The 20,204-nt window shown below is 44.8% G+C and overlaps 1 protein-coding gene across 7 annotated transcripts in view; it reads left to right on the forward strand.

The window, feature by feature from the left end:
• Mboat2 (membrane bound O-acyltransferase domain containing 2) overlaps positions 1-12,457 on the forward strand; it is a 132,544-nt gene extending 120,087 nt beyond the window's left edge. For all 7 annotated transcript variants that reach the window (XM_029484759.1, XM_029484754.1, XM_029484755.1 and 4 more), the window contains 4 exons: positions 2,150-2,214; positions 3,257-3,389; positions 5,557-5,708; positions 6,920-12,457. In XM_029484759.1, the coding sequence (XP_029340619.1) occupies positions 2,150-2,214; positions 3,257-3,389; positions 5,557-5,708; positions 6,920-7,145 (576 nt within the window). In that variant the 3' untranslated portion in view covers positions 7,146-12,457. The remainder of the gene's footprint in view (positions 1-2,149; positions 2,215-3,256; positions 3,390-5,556; positions 5,709-6,919) is intronic.
• Positions 12,458-20,204: the final 7,747 nt, after the last annotated feature.

A 20,204-nucleotide genomic window follows, 5' to 3' on the forward strand; every position in this document is an offset into this window, starting at 1 on the left:
AATTTTAACCATTGAACCTACACGTGCTGACAGACTAACAAGGCACACCTCCCACACCTCCCAGACAGCACCGTCAGCTGGGACCCACATGTTCACATGCGTGAGACTGTGGGGGACATTTCTCACACACGTGGACCGATGTTTATTTTTATTACAACCAATTAATTCAGCTGGAATCATGGCTGGTCAGGGAGCTGAGAACAACAGACTGAGTGTTCAACGTTAGACAGGATCTCACAGCACCAGCTTCAAGGGCTCGTGGGAGGATTGGAAAGAAAGCAAAGTCAAAGGAGCGGGAGGAGGACATGAACGCATTCCCCGACTCTCGGCCCCTGTGCACTGGTGGTGGGACACTCCGGCCCCTGAGGATGCAGTGAATGAGGCTGGTGACTTACGGTCCGCAGGAAGCGTTAGAAAGTGCTGGAAAGTAGGTTCTGACCTGGAAGGTGCTCTATGGTCGGTCTGAAAAGCCACACAGGGAGGGGAGCCAGAAGCAGGAGGTGACCAGGTAGGCCCTGGATGAAGGACATCCTGTGGGAGTGGGAAGGGGGCAGCAGGTCACAAGATGGCGTTGAAGATGATGGGGGTGAGGCTAGAGAAGCCATCCTTTGGAACTCCAGTTCCGGGGATCTGGTGCCCTCTTCTGGCTTCTGGAGGCACTGCATGTACATGGTGCTCAGACACAGGCCAGCAAAAAACTCTCATAAAATGAAAATAAGTAAAAACAGGGAGGAAGAGGTAAAGCGGTGGCTGCTGGAGTAGGGTGATGACGGATTGGCATTTACAACCTTTGACTCTGTGGTGACTCTCTGGAGCTTCCCAGCCCCTATGTTTATGCATAAAATGGGTATGGTTTTCCCATACCTTGAGAACCAGGTGTTACTCCTGGGCACAGGAAGCATTGCCTTCTTGGGGATAGGTGGCATGAGGACAGAGACGCACTGGTTTCTTAAGGAAAGCATTGTGAGCACTGCTAAATGGCCCCAGATGTCACTTGAGCTGGGGCCAGGAGCACTCCAATTGGGTATGGTTTCATCAGCAGTTCTGCAGGGAGGGGGAACAGAAAAGGTAGCCAACCCAGACCCGAGGGGCTGTAGCTGTACAGGCTGTAGGTAGAGGGGAGCCTGAGGAGACTTTTGTTTAAAAGTCACTGTTCTTATAGAAGACCTGAGTTCAGTTCCCAGCACCTATGTCAGGCAGCTCAAAACCACCTGTAACTTTAGGGGATCTGAAACTCTCCTGGTTCCTCTGTTGGCACCTGCACGCACACGTGCGTGCACACACACACAAAGATTAAAATACTGACGAGAAGGAGTTTAAAGTTGGAGAGACTCACTCTCTGCATGTACATGTAGAAGAGAGAGACAAGGTAGAGGAGAGGAGGCCACAGTAGGCCTGCAGGCCTGCATAATGACACTCCTGAGGCGGACGGAGCAGATGTGATGTGAGGCATGAGGTCTGGTGACAAGGATGTAGTGTATGGTGAGTTCTGTCTCGAGGAGGGTGGGCAGGCTGTGTCTGTACTTGGAGGCCAGATCACCTACTCTGAGGGACTTCGGAGAGCTGTGAAGTATTTTTTGTTCATTTGTTTGTTTGTTTTTCGAGAACTGTGAAATATTTTAAATGCTGCTGGTTAATTCTTTGTGATGTACCTCCCCTCATTGTAGCATTGAAATAACTGTTTTCAAAATAGGGACAGTTAGCATCAGGTAGATTAGGGGCCTAGTCACAGCTGAGAACCATGTATGTTATCATCTAGATGCTACCAGTGGGGACGGTGGGCAGCATGCCCATCATAGGGTTTTGATAAGTTGATGGGTAGGAAGGAAAACTAAGACAAGAACATCAAAGTCTCGATGTGATAAATAGACTGTGGAGTCTAAAACGCTAGAAGGGAGCTGGACACATAGGTCTGTGCCGTGGGGTGTCACGGCAGTACTCTGCGGCCTTCTAATGTTGCTGGAGATATATGAACTTTCGTGGATGCTGTTACTGTATTAGAAGAACAGTGTTCGGTAAGGAACCAATGCTATGCCATTATTACCAAATGACTTTTAGATTTAATTTCTTAGCTTATTAAAGCATTACTATGTAGACTTAAAGCTAAATTATTTTGTTAGCCAAAGAAAATGGTCTCTTTGTTTTTCAGATGTCAACAAGTTTTAAGATGTTTCTTGATAATTGGAATATCCAGACAGCTCTTTGGCTCAAAAGGTATGCACCTTCGAGAGTCACCCTTAGGCGTGCTTTGACCTTGAGGACTTGAGCCTAAGCTTGCCAACTTAACATCCTTCATTAATTGTTAGTGTGTTGAATGACATGTGGTCTTAGGATCCGCCATTAGCATCCACCAAAGCAAGGCACTGTTCCTCAAGTCAGAATTTCTTGGAATTAAGACACAGGCATCCCTATGCCAGTCACCTCAGCTTGGCTTGGGCTCTGCTGATGTCTGGGCCTAGCCAGTGTCCTCTGCAGCTCTTTTTATATGTTGGGCTGGGGACACACACATGTAGGACCAAAAGACTCAGTCTTACTCCCTAGTCAGGGCTCTCCTTAAGATCATACTGCGAGGCTGCACAGATGGTCCGGCAGTTAAGAGCGCTTGCTACTTGTGCTGAGGACCTGAGTTCAACCCTCAGCAGCCTCAGGAGGGCTCACACTGCTCCATAGCTCCAGCACTTGTTCCAGAGGGTCAGGTGTCCTTTTCTAACACTTCTAACTGTATGCGCAAAATAAAATAATCTGAAAAACAGCAACAGAAATCTTATAGCTGTCCCTGGAGCCAGGGCATAGAGAACTGAAGCCAGCCAGATGTGTCTCAGGATGTGTGAGGTGGGTGAATGGGGTGGGGTGGTGCACAGGACGGGCGCCCTAGCCTGAGAAAACACGAGTCCCATGAGCACCGTGGCAGTCGGATGCACCCTGAGACACACAGCGTGTCTTGTTGTCTGTTGTCTCCCAGCCAGCCTTCCCAGTGGTTCTGTCCTATCGAATCCTATCTCCTGTGTTAGGAAAGGCAGACTAGGTTTTATAGACTCCCCCAAACTGGAAGTGATCATTTTAGCAATTACATATACCAGTAAAAAGAATGGAGCCAAGCTTACACTTGCAAGTCTGACACGTCATGACTGAGCTAGTGCCCAGGAGAAAGACCGTTTGTTTTCATATGCCCTGTCAGCCCAGAGAGGATCCTGTGGGTTTTGTGAACTTAGATCCGCTCACTTCTCTTGGCTCTCCTGTTTTCTATGGTTTTTAGGGTGTGTTATGAACGAGCAACCTTCAGTCCGACAATCCAGACATTCTTTCTCTCTGCCATTTGGCATGGGGTCTACCCAGGATACTATCTGACATTCCTAACGGGAGTGCTAATGACGTTAGCAGCTCGGGCTGTAAGTATCAACGTTTTTGTTTTATAATTCAGTGAGTGACTCTGTTTCTTGGGCTGTGAGCAGCAACACCTGCCTAGTAGAAGTCAGATGTATGACTGTTCTCCGGAAATGAATATACACCCCCAATGCCAGCCTCCATGCTAACTGTATACCAGGAGAAGCCGTGCGTCTGCCTGGCAGGAAGTGCTTAAAACATGTTAATTTTCTGAACGAGAGAGATAGCAATGATGATTAGTATGGGTAGGTCTCTTCTAAACCATTTGTTTCTTTTTCATTTGTGATGTAACTCCGGAGGCCTCTCTCAGTTCAGAGTAGAGTGTGACCACTCCTAGAGAGGGCTGGGCTGTTCCCAGTGGGAGACACTGTAGACTGTGGGTGCAGTACTGTTCTGAGGAGTGTTTGCTGGTGGGAACCTGGAACAGTTTGGGGAAACAGTTAACATGGATCACTTCATAATATGAAGAAAGGAGGGGGATGAGTCGGTGTGTCTGGGAGTCCACTGGAGGAAAGTGATGTGTCCAAACGTGTTTTAACACGCTTAGTAGAGTACCACGTGGGTAAAATAGCTTCATTTAACAAACCAGCAGATACTCACTCTGATGGACCGTGGGAGTATATGAGGGAAATAGCAAGAAAAGTAATACAGGACTGTGCCTCCTGGTGGTTGATAGTCTGCCCAGGGGCATAAGCATGGATATGTGTGTTCTGTATGTGCGCCTGCGTGTACATCACTGAGCATAGACCCCTAGGCTACCCACTGGGTAGACCCACGGGCTTTATAGATAGCAGAGTTTAAAGATGGAAGTTCTCTTGGTTGGGTTGGTTAGAGATGAGCTCATTAGGGCAGGTTTTGTCTGTATGCTTTGAAAGGTAGAAGGTATTTCAATACCAACTGGAGTGTAATGGGGACAAGATTATATCCTAGGCATGGGCATGACATTAGAAAGGTTCAAAGCCATAGTGTATTCAGGAAATGCCAGGGAGATAGAGTTAAAGCAGTGAGTTCCTATGTGAATAGCAGATAGTTCTGGATAGGAAGAAAGGAGACAGGAAATGACAGGAGCCTGGGCATCAGCCCTAAAGCCTGGTCCTGTTCTCTCCGTCGCATCAGGGAGTCAGGGGAGGTAGGACTTCTATTTTCTCAGAGTGCCGAAGACTGTACAGAGGGCCGCGCAATGCTGGGTAGACACTCTAGCACTGAGCTACATCCCCAGCTAGCTAGAACTTCTACACAGGGTGGAATAGTGGCCAGCTATGCTGGAAGAAATGGCTTGTTGGTATTATATAGAGTGGGTTAGAGAAAGCTAGGCAAGAGGTCCTAGGTGCCAAGATTTGGTTCCAGTCTCTGAGAATCGTAACCATTCACTACCATAGTTCGGAGGAACCCACGTGGTATCTTTGTAACCAAAGCAGTGCTTCACCTGTGGAAATACTGGGGCACACCAGACATAAAAGAAGAAAGAAAAATGAAGTATATGGTAGAAATGGAAAGTCTCATTTGAGTAAGTGTGTGCATTTTAAAGCTGCGACATTTGGCTGTTTTGAACTGTCCTGTAAAAAGCTGGGGACATAGCTGAGTACACTTGCCTAAAATGCACAAGTCTCCAACTCTGCAACAAACAAGCAGGCAGACAGACAGACATACCTTTTTGAAAGGGCCTTCCCAGTTCCATCAGTAAGTATATGGTCCCTGTTTCCGTGTACGCTGTCTGATCAGAACTGAGTTCATAGGTCCTTCTGGTCTCCCACACACTTGAAGGCTGAGCAAGAGAACTGCTGCCTCATTCCCTAGTGAGAGAAGAAACTGGGGATCCAGCGAAGGCACGCACAGTCTCTAATTTACCTAGCGCTATTTAAGAGACCGCTCGTCAGTGTCCGTTGCTAACTCTCTTGGGAAACTTTATTTTAAACAACTTCAAATCCACAGGAGAGCTGTAGACAGCTCCTTGAGGTCCTCTGTACTTGCATCATGTGCTTGCCTCCTTCCCCCAACAATATGTACACGGTGACCTTGGAACCTGCTTGCCCTGGTGGCAGTGGCAGTCCAGACTGAAGCAGCAGTGTGAGAGTGTTACTCCGCAGGCTTGAAGTTGCTGTCGTTAGTATATTTCGTGTCAATCTAAAGATGTAGCAATTTCTTGTGTGTCTTTTTTTTTCCCCCTTTCAGGTGAGAAATAACTTTAGGCACTATTTCCTGGAGCCCCCTCAACTTAAGTTATTTTATGACCTCATAACCTGGGCGGCCACACAGATAACAATAAGTTACACGGTTGTTCCATTTGTGCTCCTCTCCATAAAACCATCGTTCACGTTTTACAGGTAAGTGTTCTCTTCAGCTGTCGGGGGGGAGCGGCTGTGTTTTCCAAGGAAGGTCCTTGCTGATTGAGTGGAACAATAGAAATAGGAAGATGGGAATTCTCCAGCCTCACTTCTGCCGTGCAGTATACTAGCAGTTACTTCCTGATCCTAAGCCGAGCAGTTCCAAGTTCCTTCATGGAGCAGTTCATCCCATTCAGCCCAAGGGTGGTCGCCCCAGGAGGAGAACCTGCCCCATCTCAGGAAGACCTAGTGTAACCCGAGTGTCCCAAATGTGGCTACAAGAAGAATAGGGGGAACGCTTCACCAATTACTAATAAACTTGATTTTTCCCAGTCATAGAAAAGGAAAGGATTGCACTTGATTGGCCGCTGTGAGCCTCTGTGTTTCAGAAGTTGCTGACCTGACGTCTGTGTTTTCCTCACTCTTTCCTTTCCGCTCCCTGCCCCACCAGGGTTCACTTTTCCCATGTTGGTGATATTGTTGAGCTTAGAAGCTTGGTTCTATCCAGTTCTTCATTTCTATGGGATTTGGAGACTTAGCATAAGAGCATGTGATCAAAGAATTAGACTCAAACACTAGAATCGAGTTATATATTCACACGGGAAAAACAAGTAATGGGTTAACGTACCCATTTTAGCAAAGCTGTTCATTTGGCTGGGTAGACTGTTAGGTGGATTCTGTCCCATATTGTTTTCTTCAGACACTTGAACTTTCTCACCTTTGGAATCAGGTTAAGTCCCTTCAGTCTCACAGTCCACCCAGGGGCTGATTTTCCGATGGTTTGTTGGGTACAACCTGTATTTGTGATGTTACCATCAAACAGTGTTGGTTACCTACAGCCCATGTTGTTTCAGTCTTGGTACGTGAGTGAGTGACTGTGGGTTTCAGAGTAGGACAAGCAGTGACTGGACACATCTTCATGTCCAGTGCTCTGGTGGCCCCACATGTAATTTTGTGGCTATGTTCAGATTGCTGCCTCGGTTAATAAGTGCCTTTTTACTTTGTCCTGTGTAGCCTCGTGACCCTTACAAAACACTAGAATGTATCTAGGCCTGTATTCTGAGCTGGGGACATGAAGGGCAGTGCTGCAGTTACCCACCCTCTAGCCTACACTGGAGAAAAGAGAAGAATAATGTGATGGATAACCCCATCTTCAGGGCCCTGGGTGCTGGCAAGGGTGTGGCTGATAACCCTCTTCCCTCTTCTTTTAGCTCCTGGTATTACTGCCTTCACGTCTGTAGTATCTTGGTGTTGCTGTTGCTGCCTGTGAAAAAGTCTCAAAGAAGAACGAACACACAGGAAAATGTTCATCTTTCACAGGCCAAAAAGTTTGACGAAAGGGAAAATTCTCTGGGACAGAACAGTTTTTCCACGATGAATAATGTTTGCAATCAGAACCGAGACACTGGCTCCAGACACTCGCCACTAACACAGTGACTGCGAGAGCGTGTGATGGCTGTTTCCCGGCTGTGAACAGAAGCCAGTCTTGAGGCCTTTGCAGAGCCTCTTGTTTAAGGAAGAGAGACTAACTGGGTGGAAAGGGATGGTCTCGGATAGGGGGTTTCCTATACACTAGATTGGAAATGGAAAGAGATAACCCCTCCCATGCCATGTTCCTGTGGGTCACGCCTTATACAAAATCTTCCCTTGTTTCAATAGGGCACTCTGACCTCAGCATCTGCCCTCAAGGTCATCCGTGTACCCTGTTGCTGAATGTACACTGCGTATCCCAAGGCACTGAAGAGGTGGAAAATAATCATGTCGTCTGGATGATTAACCTTTTCCAAATGAATGTCTTGCCTTAAATCTTCCTAAAATGTTGTTCCCGGATGGTATTTACAAGTGTAAAATCGTGAGGAGACGATTTCAGTATTCGATATGGTGTGCTGCCGAGAGGATTGAGGGACATCTAAAACCACATACTTAAGATCGTGGGTACTTCAAAAATGCAATAAACATCTCAGTATTCGAAGGGTTTTCTTAAGGTATCTTAGAGGACTGTGTGCATGGTGGGACTGTAAACAGTCAGGGCTTAATTACAGGTAGCTTATTTTTTCTGGGAGCTTAATTACCTGGTGTCAGTCAGGGGCCCCTTCCAGGAGGACTTTCTTAAACATAATTAAAGGTTGGTAATGTGATATTTTAGGCTTATTTTCTTAAGGAAAAAAAAAACAAAACAAAACAATAAGAGGGAAGCTAAGGTAAGGAGGCCGGAACAAGGAAAGCACCTCGGAGCCTGGAGCCAGCGGCAGAGGGCTTCCCACTTCGGTGTCCGAGATTAGTGTAACTGTATGGGACACAACAGCTTAATGATGATAACACTGTGGACTTTCTGAAGAAATCCCTTGAGCATAAATTACATAGAGTTAGAGGGGGGTTATAAGAATAACAGTGATAGGTGATTTGAAGGTTTTGAAAGAAATCTCTAGTGATTAAGGTTCTTATATGGTTCGTCGGTTTCTTGTTCCTGTCCCTTTCATTGCTATTTGGGAAAGATGTAGGCAAAAGAAAACTTAGTTGATGAGTCTAAGTGACTTTTTTTAAAAATTAAATTAGTTTCTATACTCTTTAACTTCATGCATTAAAATTCTTCCATTAAACTCTTGTTAAAATGGGTGTTAGATTCTATCTAAACAAATACGTGCTTTCCTCTTAGGGGGCCACTCTTGCCTTGAGTGACTGGGTTTGTCTTTAATCACATAGCAGTGTGGTGTGGGCTGCAGCAGCTATAAGTATGGGGTGGGTTTGAGGCCACGGAAAATGAGCCTGAGACTATAGTGGGGCCTTTGGGCCTCACTGTCATTTGACCAATCTTTTTTTGTATGAATTTTGTTTTGGTTTTGCCTTACATTTTCAAATGAAATGCAAGCTGTCAGTCTACGATGAGTTTGGTTTTGTTGGCTTTTGTCACTAATACGTTGTAAGTAGAATGAAGGAAGAAGCAGCAACGGGGGTGGGAAGCTAAAGATGTCAGGAAGAAGAAAGGTGCAGATGCCGGCCTGGCCTTCTAGTACCTGGGAGCCATACGTGGCATGGTTGCTTTTCTGAAGACAGGCTGCATCTGATGAGGAAAGTCTTCTCCTGGCCTCTAGAGTCCTCCCCATTACTCCTCCCCAGGAATGGCTAGTAAATACCTTTTCTTAGTTTTCTTTCCCATGTGTTGAGATCAAGCTAACTGTAGAATTGGAGGAGAAAGAAAAGCATATTTATGGAGAGAACCCGCCCCCAAGTGTTTCTACGATTTCATGAGCTTGGTGGAGAATCCGGTCACTGTCTTTAAGACAGCCCTGGGCGGTTCCTAAGTGAAGCCAGAGCAGCTTTGGGAGCTGCTGCAGGCTTGATCCATCGATCTAGCCACTCACAGATGACCCCATTTATATCTGCTACCCCAACAGACTTCGTTTCTAAACTTGTACATTGAGGCCCGGTCGCCTGTTTCTTCGTAATGAATTTATAATCATAGTCCTATCATCCAAAGAGCAAGACAGCTGATCACTGTTCCTCCTGGCACATACACAACATTCCAACTTGACTGATGTCCTTTCTCATTCTTCTTCAGCTACTAGTTACGTTCATGGGATTATTTTGGGATGGCTGTCTTCTAATTTGGAGACATAATCAGAACGCAATCTAAAATCAAATAAATTCTCATTTTCCCCCAAAAGCCACACTCTATAAAATGAATGTCTAGTTGGGATACTGTCAAGATTATTTCTACTTAAAAGGATTTAAAACTAATGTTTGCACTACTGTTATTTCTGAAGGAGGTCATTATACCATGTGTTTACTGCATTTAACCGGCAGAACAGGGTTTGCTGTGTGCTTATAGGATTTTTCCCATTTCTTGAGTATCCTGAAATCATTCTGGAGATGGTCACTCTACATCATATTTATACTTCTGTCCAATTATGTACTACTCAGGGAAAATAGAACAAAAAATATTCTTCCCTCAAATCTCATTTTCTTGAAACAATAATTGTCAATTTGGTGTGTCTCGGCTCACTGATTTGTTTGTCTTTGGGTTGTCTTTTTTTTTTTTTTTTTAAATTCGTGTTTTAATTGGAGCTTGGAGTGTCTGGGGAAGCTTGCTTGGCTTTTAGAATACTCAGAGATGGAGAGAAGGTTCTCGGGGTTTCAGAGATTCCTGATTGCTGTGACTTAGCATGCTGGTCCCTACCGTGGGTGACGGCCACACGGGGTATCTCCACACATGCCACTTTGGAGGAAAACAGTTCCAGTGGAGGCTTCTAGAAAGTGATGGTGATTTTGTGTAAGCGGCCTGGCCAATCCTTTTGGCTCTGGCTTCGGGGAGCAGCACCTTCTCTACCACCCCTAATCCTGTAGGGCAAAGGGAAGGGCAGGGTCACAGAGGGAGCTGATGACTGTCAATGCTCTTTATTACTGAAGCTTGAGGTGGTGACATTTTTAAAAATAGTTGCTTAGCAACAGGAGGAATGCCTTTTAATCCATTAACCCAGAATGAGTAGCAACTGGCCATTTCCTGGTTGCTTTCGTTAGTCTGTTTCTGCTGGGTAAAACTGGAGAGGATTAAATACTCTCCATAAATTGCTGATTTTACTAGACAGGGTTTACCACCATGGAACTCTACAGCAATTATTTTAATTCAGAGAATTTAGTCATTCTTTTTTTTTTTTAATTACAGAAAACAATTTAAAATCGCCATCAAAAAAATCATGAAGGTTTTACTGTTGAAGACAGTAAAAAAAAAAAAAAAAAAAAAAAAAAAAAAGTAAAAAAGGGCAAATCCTTTTCCTACTTGAAACCCATCCCTCATAAATGTTCATCTTGTGTCTTCATGAGCAAATCTAGAACATGGTACTTACTGTTTCCTGATCAGTTGTTCATAAGTATCAGCTCATTGACCCTTAAAGAGTTCCACACTATAACTGACGCAGACATTCTTGAGAGAGTAGACGTGTTTAGAGTAATTGCTTCTGCTGTGCCCACTGAGATTTGGATCAACCGTGTAGTTAGAAACCAGTATTGTGAAAGGTTTTATTCAGGTATTAATAATCTACCCTGATTGAAATTTAACACACCCGGTTTAACCTAGGTGCAGAATTCTAGCGTACACTGTGACTGTAACCTTAACCTGCCCAAGGACCATGCATACCTGTTACATTCCACCAGCGGCATCTGAGGGATGGTTGATCATTCATCCGATTGCCCTCAAGGCTAAGTTTCTGCTTCTCACTGCCCTTGGAAAAGTGAGTTTGTATCAGGCTTCTGAATGCTGAAGGAAGAGATTTGCATTTTAAACAAATCCACTCAGAATTCTCAAGTTTGATGGATTAGAACGTGGCAGCTCTCTACGGTGATTTTTCTGTAACAGCATGTAGTCAGATCTATTGATGATGCTCCTCATGGAAGAAAATTTAAGATGAAATTTTCCACACTAATATTTTGTAGGAATGCTCTTATAATCAATGACTAAGCTGCTTTTTGAGACTCTTGTTGTACAGAGGATGCAGCCAATTTACATTTTAATTCGTAGGCTGCCTAATAATGTTTTGTATGTTTTCAGATAATTTATTTTAATAGGTTTTTAACACAATGCAAACTCCAGTGAAGAACTGACAAGAAGCTCCACAGGTCATTGATTGGGGGAATTTTGTCAAACAGAACCTAATGACACATTTCTATGCCAGCTAATTTGTCTTGCCTTTAAAACTGGTGGGAACTCTTAATGCCATTTTTATAAAGCAAGGGACAGCCTGTCTGTTCTATAAATAACCCTTCAAAGATCCTGTACAACCACTGTCTTGAAAGCAATCCGGGGACACAGAGCCACCTCCAGCCGTGTTTTCTTACGTGTTGCCTCTGTAACCAGCAATGGGAGATACTATGAAGCCAGAAGTGAGAGAGCACGGGATTGAATGACTAAGCAGTTTCGGGCAGCTTGTCTGGACTGGAAGAGTGGAGGGTGCCTGCTGCAACCTCAGACATGCTGCTCCCTGCGCAGACAGGCTCTGTTTTGGGAAAACTTCTTTGAGAGATCAGTTTGTTAATTATTTTCTCTGTCCTTTCATGGGGGAAGGACACAGGTAGAGCGTTTGCTAAACTTGGAAAAGGTGTCTCTGTTCCCCATTTTAAATGTCTTTGGTTCTGTACACACCCATCTGTCACTGAAGTACATTTGCTGCTGACTTAATCACACACAGAAAGGACGTCTGTGCTGAATGGAGATGCCGTCCTGTCTGTCTTCTGTCAGCTTTATGTACGTGAAGGTGCCCCTACACCAGAAGGAGCATCTCATGAGGCAGTAGGAATGACAGGGACACGGGTTCCTGGGACGTGAAGGCCCCATCATGTTAAGATGAAGGTGCCTGGCTACAAACCTGCCTTCCCTTTCACCTGAACACTGGTTGCCTGTCTTGAGGAGAGCCTCAGCTCCCATAGCCAGCGCTTGCAGTGTTTCCATTTGCCTTCCCCCGGAGGAGGATATCGTGTGGTGGGCTGTGCTTTTTTTGTTGTTCTTTTAATTCGAAGATTTTTTTTTTTAAAGAAGTGTTCTTTTTCAACTGATCCCCAAATCAGTGTCATTGTATGGTGAGTTGAAACCACACTGTATCAGACAAGCTGTGACATGATTCATAACCATTTTTCCCATTCTGTGTCTTCAGAGCTACACAGTGGCTTATTGCTGGCTTTTAAAGGTGTTTTTAACTTACATGTGGCTTTTTTTTTTCTTATTATTTCTGTGTCTTTAAAGGGATTAAACAGTAGTTTAAAAGAACCTGTGTTTGTGTTTGCTTATTTCTGAGGTTAAATGCCATCTATGGGTGGGTGAGCCCAGTGCCCAATCCCATGAGCAATGTTCTTTTTATCATCCAGTCTTCAATAACTTAAACATTATTTCACTCTAGTTTTTATTACCCTGGTGGGAGGTGGATGTGCCATGGTGCTTGTATGGCCAGAAGACAATATAGAGCCTGTTTCCTCTTTCTTCTGTTCAGTGGATTATGGCCATTGACCTCAGGTATCAAGGCTTGCGAAGCAAGCACCTTCATTGAGCCATCTCACTGGCTCTTAAATCTTAAAAACACAGCTATATGTACTCTGGGAGGTAATTAACCCTAAAGTAAATCATGGCAGTTGGTCCATGGATCTGAAGCCTACAACGGACTTAGCAGTAAAGAAGGCATCAAGTTGTCTTGCTTGAAAGGAAGAGCTGGCTTTATAGCCCTGTGGTTAGCTCGCTCTTACCACTCATGTCCTGACTTGGGTTTAGCTTTTGAGCTGTGCTGAGCTCTCATTGCGTATGCAGTTTCTTCATCATGGTCATCTACAGGCCCTTCCGTGTGTTCCTGAGGTCTCTCTTGGTTCTGCTGTGAAGAACTCTGGGATGGATATGTCTGTATTATGTTTAATATATATATATATTTCGCCTATATGTATGTCTGCACCACATACATGTCTGATGGTACAGAGGCTAGAATGTAGCATTGGATTCCATGACGAGCAGCCATATGGGTGCTAGGAATCAAACCTAGATCTTTAAGAGTGGCTTTTGCTTTTAATTGCTGAGCCATCTTGCCAGCCCTGTTATAGTAACTTTTACTGATAATTTGAGAAGTTGGGATGACCATACAAAGAAATCTAGTCATTGTGTTTCATCTATGGAATGCCTGAGAGTAGCAGTGACACCCACCCCACCCCACCCCCACCACACACACACACACACACACACACACACACACACACACACCCATTTAGTTACTTTCCAAAGTACATATGGCAGTGTCTTTAAGGGCAGTGCTTCAGTTGAGTTACAAGTAAAGGTAGTTTGTATACGGAATTGGTGCTCAAGTGCTGGGTAAAGGAGAACGAATTGCTTCCCTTGTCTGGGATGAGCTACAGCATTGTGAGTGAAGCCTTAGAGCCCTGTCCCCAGAACAAAGTGCCTGTACAGCGAGGGAAGGAAGCAGAGCTGGGGGTGTGTGGGTACTAACAGGAGGTCTTGGCTCTTTGCTGGACTTGGATGCTGGGATAAGTGCCCAGCTGGAGAAAGAAAGGAAAGCTAGGTCAAGGATTCTACAGTGTGTTAGCCATGGTAGAAGAGGAACAGTGGGGGCCGAGAAGGTTTATTCTGCCAGCAATATGCTGACCTATTTAGCAGTAACTTTTCCCCCAGTTAGACAGGAATAGTGGGGAAATTGTTCAGCTGTGGTTCAAAAGAAGCACAGGGCTGCAGGTAGAGAGCACAGCCTGGTGCTGACTGCTCAGTTTGAACAGGTGTTCCTATTTTAACATAGAGGATTGACTTTTTCTCCAGGGTGAGGGATGGGATGGATGTAGGGCCTTGTACATGCTAGGCCAGTGCCCACCACTGCTCTGCGCTCTGCACTCCCAGGATCACGTTTCAAAAAAGGATGATGCACCGAAGGCCAGCACACCTTCCTATGATGATCAATCTTTCTTTGTCAGCCTGTCTGGACTTCAAACCACCCACAGGCACATCTCTGGCCATGTCTGCGAGGAAGACACACACTGATGTGGGCAGCACCATCCCATGGGCTAGCATCCTGGAATAAATGAGAATGTGAGCTGAGTATCAGCCTGTGTCTCCTCTCTTGGCAGTCCATTGCACGAGGCAGTGTGACCAGCCAGCCCCTGCTGCTGCCTGCCTCCCTGCTGTGACAGACCCTGCCCTCAGACCATAAGCATAATAAACCAACCTCAAATTGCTTTTAGAGGTGTTTTTTTATTTTTAAATTATAAAAATGAGAAAAATAAACAAACTGCCTCTCTGGCCTCTCTCCCTCCCCACAGTGTGAATATGAGCCTCTGGGTAAGCTTTTCATTTGTGAGCCTCACGAATGCGTGAATTTTCAAAACAATTCTATTTCTTCCAGCCTTCCTAGATTTAGTGAACCTAGACTATATGTTTGTGCTAGTTCAATCTGCTTGTTGCTGGAGCCAAGTATCAGATTCAGTTTTTAAAGTCATGAAGTACTGCATTTTCTTTACTGGTAAGATATTCTACTTTATATTGTAAATGTAACTTTTATTTGCCTGATGTAATTGTCATCTCCAAGGCTTACTGTCTCAGTCTGCTAACCTGGGCCTAGTCCTGGAAGCTTCTAGCTTCTGTACAATCTTATCCAGGCCTGGGATGTTTTCAGCCTGAGACTTACTACTGAATAAGCTCACCCTTTCTAGTTCTTTCTGAACTGTGGCTGCCGGGCTCAATTTAGCTCTTCTGGCTCAAACTCCTCTCCAAGCTGACTCATTCACTCTGGCTTCTCTCTTGGCCTTTGACTTAATTGTTCTGCTTGGCCTCAAAATAGCTCTGGCAATCTGTTCTAATCTTCTGGCTTCTTCTCATTCTCTGGCGTGTTCTCTTTTCAACCTGTCTCTGTAAAACCCTCCTAGTAAAAGTGCTGCCTCTCTTGCTGCCCAGCTCTCTTCTGCCACTCCTTCCTGTCTCTTGTGAGAGTTGGGCGTATCCTATCTCTGACTCATTCTGTCAAATCTTTCTCTGATTTACCACTTTGTCTGCCCTTCAACTAGAAGTCTCTCTCTCTCTCTCTCTCTCTCTCTCTCTCTCTCTCTCTCTCTCTCTCTTTCTTGTTTTGGTTTTTCAAGACAGGGTTTCTCTGTATAGCCCTGGCTGTCCTGGAACTCAGTTTGTAGACCAGGCTGGCCTCAAACTCAGAAATCCACCTACCTCTGGCTCCCAAGTGCTGGGATTAAAGGTGTGCACCACCACGCCCGGCTAGAAGCCACTTTCAAACATAGTTGCATCCTTCTACCAACTAGTTTGACCTTTGTTGTTTGGGATTAAAGGTATGTACTAAGGGTGTGTCTGTATTTCAGCCAGAGCAGCCTTGATGGACTAAAATTCCTCTACACTATATCTCTCTTACTGTTTAAAGTATGTTTTATTTATGCTTGATTCCTTGTCATAACTTTCAGAGCTATATATGGCTTATTAGGCTAGCAGGGAGTAGGTCCTGAGGGCTGAGCAAGATAAAGCTAGACACACTCTACCCCAGGGTTGTTACCCCTCTGTGTGTGTGTGTGTGTGTGTGTACACATATGTACACAAGTGCACACAGTGAATTCCAGAAGAGAATGTTGAGTATTGCCCTCTGTCCCTCTCCATTTGTTCCTTTGAGGCGAGACTTCTCCCTGAATCTTGGGCTCCTGCTTTCGTGGCTAAGCTGGAAACCAGCAAACTCCCAGTGGATCTTCCAGTTTCCACCTCCCATCCCATCCCACTGCCCCAACTCAACCCAGCCCCAACCCCTGTCCAGAGCTGAGGTTCCAGGCTGTAGTGGGACACCTGGCTTGTTATATTGTAGTTGTTGTTATCCAAACTGTAACCCTTACAGTTTACACAGTAGGCATTTTAACTGTTGAGTCATTTCTCTAGCTCTGGCCATCAGCCATTTTTTTTTTTTTTTTTTTTTTTTACAGCATGACCATGAGAGTTGCTATGAAAACGAGGTTTACAATTTGAGCTTAGTTGCCGACTATGTATGGTCATTATTGAGCAAGTGAGCTGTGCAGTACCCTCAGAAGCTGTGGAAAGTTGAGTTCTGTAATGCCTGAGTAGTTAGCTTCAAGAGGATGTTAATTCGCATGGCCTTAGACTCTAGCTTCTCTCCGGGATGGGGTGGTGGTGTAGGGAAGAAGATAACTAACGGATTATAGAAACCTGTCATGTGGCTTTACATTGGTCAACACTCAGCTCTGCTCTCTTGCTGTCCTCCAACACCTGAGCCCCTCTTACAAGGCTTAATTTGGGTCTTTTGTTGAGGAACCTGTTGCTTTACAGTCTCACTTGATTGTTTATATTAAGCTTATTCACACCTTGATATTCTTTCTAGGTTTCTGTGGCTATCCTGTCTTGCATCTAGGCATCGTTGAATGGCTGTTCTATCTTTGGATCCTCTTCCCTATGCCTCTATTATAGTCTGGGTTATGCCATCCTTCCATCCCTGGACACACACACACACCCCCCACTGTGATGGCTATGGCTATTCCTGGTTGTTAACTCAACTATATCTGGAATGAACTACAATCCAGAAATGGAGGACACACCTGTAGTCCAGATTTTAAGGCTGGGAGACACAGGCTTCTAACCTGGATCTTGACTTAGAGATCTTGAGGCATAGTGGCCATTTGAAAAGCTTGGGTCCAGGAAAGGTAGTGAATGTCTTTATTCTCAGGAGACTGAGGCAAGCAAATCTCTGAGTTCAAGGCCAGCTTGGGACAAAGCAAGTTTCAAACCCAGGCATGGTGGTATACACCTTTAATTTGGGCCATACCTTCTGCTGGAGGCCTACATAAAGACATTGGAAGAAGTAAGACTCACTTTTCTTTGCCTGCTTGCCCTTACTTGCCAGCACATTTGTTGGAATCCACATCTTCAGGATTTCAGCTGAATTATGCCTTTTAAAATCACAAAACAGGTTTGGCTTCTGTCTTAGGGTTTTACTGCTGTGAACAGACATCATGACCAAGGCAAGTCTTATAAATGACAACATTTAATTGGGTCTGGCTTATAGGTTCAGAGGTTCAGTCCATTATCATCAAGGCGGTAATATAGCAGTGTCCAGGCAGGCATGGTGCAGGAGGAGCTGAGAGTTCTATATCTTCATCTGAAGGCTGCTAGCAGAATACTGGCTTCCAGGCAGCTAGGATGAGGGTCTTAAAGCCCATGCCCACAGTAACACACCTACTCCAACAAGACCACACCTACTCCAACAGGGCCACACCTTCTAATAGTGACACTCCCTGGGCCGAGCATATACAAACTACTAGATTCCACTCTCTGAACCCCATAGGCTTGCTCAAACACATGAGTCTATGGGGGCCATATCTAGTCATAGCACAATAAAAATTACATTTAGTCCAACTTCAAAAGTCCCAGTGGTCTATAGCAGTCTCAATAGTGTTAAAATTCCAAAGTTCAAGGTCTTTTCTGAGATTCATTCAATCACTTACCTGTAATCCCTAAAGCAAGACAGGAAATCAGCTGGGATGGGCTGGAGAGATGGCTCAGTGGTTAAGAGCACCAACTGCTCTTCTGAAGGTCCTGAGTTCAAATCCCAGCAACCACATGGTGGCTCACAACCATCCATAATGAGATTTGAAGTCCTCTTCTGGTGCATCTGAAGATAGCTACAATGTACTTAGATGTAATAATAAATAAATCTTTAAAAAAAAAAAAGAAATCAGCTGGGCAAACTCCAAATTCTGCATCTCTATGTCTGATGTCAAAGTGGTCTTCAGATTTCCAACTCCATTTTTTTTTTCATCTTTGCTAACTGCAACAAACTTCTTTCACCTGGGTTGGATCCACTCCCTGTTAGCAGCTTTTCTTAGCAGATAGACCATGGCAACTCCAGTGTTACAGCTTCTTGTTTCAATGTCTGGCATCCACACATGATCTTCTGGGCTCCTCCAAAGGCTAGCCTCAAGATGAATTAGCCCCAACAGAATGAATTAAAACTTTTATTCACTCTTAGGAAGAATAAAAAAGTAGATCGTGAGAAAATTCAAGACATATCTAATACAAGAGAAGTGCTGGGTGACTGTCTGTCACCTGACTTTCTGAGTCAGTGGCACTGAGAAGTTCAGGACAGCACACACAGGCTCCTGACATTTGGTTCCCTCCTGCTTTGTACTGTGGGTTTCTAATACAGTATCTTTTGGTGAGAACTCCCTTGTGAATGGCTGAAGAATCCCAACTTGTTGCCTTGGCTATTCCATAGAAGTTTTACATGGAGCCTCATGTCACTACAGTTCTGTTTGCTGGATTGTAGGACACTGTCCTCAGAGCATAACAGCCATTACCATCTTCATCAGAGCAGCAGTGACTTTATGAGAGTCTCAAGATCAGGCCTGGTGACCTCTCATGGAAAGCAGAGTTATCAGACAGTCACCCAAGACCTCAGCCATTCCCTCCTGCACCTTCTTGCCTGGTGAACATTGCTCTGCCCCAGATGCATCTACTCTTGGAGTCTTGAGTGGTGGCGGAGTGTGTGGAGTGAGGAAGGTTAACAGAAGCCAAAGACTCTCTCTGCAGCTATGGGGAATTCATCATCCATGTTGGGTTGAGACTTTTCAGTGTTGTGGTTGTTTGGGATCCCACACACTCCTCCTATAAGTAGGTATTATTGGAATCTGGGTGTGGAGAAGGAGAGGAAGGTAGGAGGTGTGGCTTACTTGGAGGAAGTGAAAGGGTCACTGTACTGGCTGGTTTTGTGTGTCAACTTGACACAAGCTGGAGTTATCACAGAGAAAGGAGCTTCAGTTGAGGAAATGCCTCCATGAGATCCAGCTGTAAGATATTTTTCAATGATCAAGTAGGGAGGGCCCAGACCACTGTGGGTGGTGCCATCCCTGGGCTGGTAGTCTTGGGTTGTATAAGAAAGCAAGCTGAGCAAGCCAGTAAGCATCATTCCTCCATCCCAGCTACATACATTCCTACATCAGCTCCTGTCTCCAAGTTCCTGCCCTGTGTAAGTTCCTGTCCTGACTTCCTTTAGTGATGAACAGCAACGTGGAAGTGTAAGCTGAATAAACCCTTTCCTTTCCAACTTGCTTCTTGGTCATGATGTTTTGTACAGGAATACAAACCCTGATTAAGGCAATCACTCAGGGTGTGCCCTTCTATGTGTTACCTTGGTCTTTTCCTCTGTTCCTTTCTCTCCCTCCACCACCTGGTCATAGTGTCATGATGTTCTACCTAAACTATGAGGCCAAGTCCCCACAGACTGCTAATCCCATGAAAGTTATGAGTCTAAATCAATTCTTCATGTCTTAAGTGGGTTGTGTCAGATGTCTTATCACAGTGACACAAAAGTAACTTAAACAGCAGCATTTATCACTCATCAAGGTAAACAAACACCCCCAGAGCATCTCTGTATTAGTATCTTTTCTTCCTGCTGTGACAAAGTCTCTGACAGTGGCAACATGGAAGGAAAGAAGGAAGGAAGGAAGGAAGGAAGGAAGGAAGGAAGGAAGGAAGGAAGGAAAGAAGAAGAAGAAGGAAGAAGGAAGGGTCTATTTCAGCTCCCAGTTGGAGGTAGAGTTCATGGCAGCAGGGAAGCTGGGGCTTGAAGCAGCTGGGCCATGTCCATCAGCAGCCAGGAAGCAGGGGGTGAGGGATGCTGGTGTTCAGGTCTGTGCCACCCATGTCTAGGGCTTCCCAGCTCAACTTAATCTCAAAACTTCCTCATAGATATCCTCAAAGATTGCCTCTAGGCTGACTCTAGATCCTGTTGATAGTTTATGTTAACTACCATAATCTCCAATACCACTCTTCTTATGAGTTGATCAATAAAGTTTATGCTTCATATCTCGATTAAGAAGCCAGAGAATCCTAAGTGGTAATAGAAAAGAAGCTGACACATCAATTTTTTATGTGTTTGCCAAATTCTTGTAACGAATACATATTCATCTTATTTGCTTCTTAAAAATACTTAATTTACCTCTCCTGGGCATATATCCAGAAGATGT

The sequence above is a fragment of the Mus caroli genome, chromosome 12 (genome assembly GCF_900094665.2).
Source record: "Mus caroli chromosome 12, CAROLI_EIJ_v1.1, whole genome shotgun sequence".
NCBI classification, from domain to species: Eukaryota; Metazoa; Chordata; class Mammalia; order Rodentia; family Muridae; genus Mus; species Mus caroli.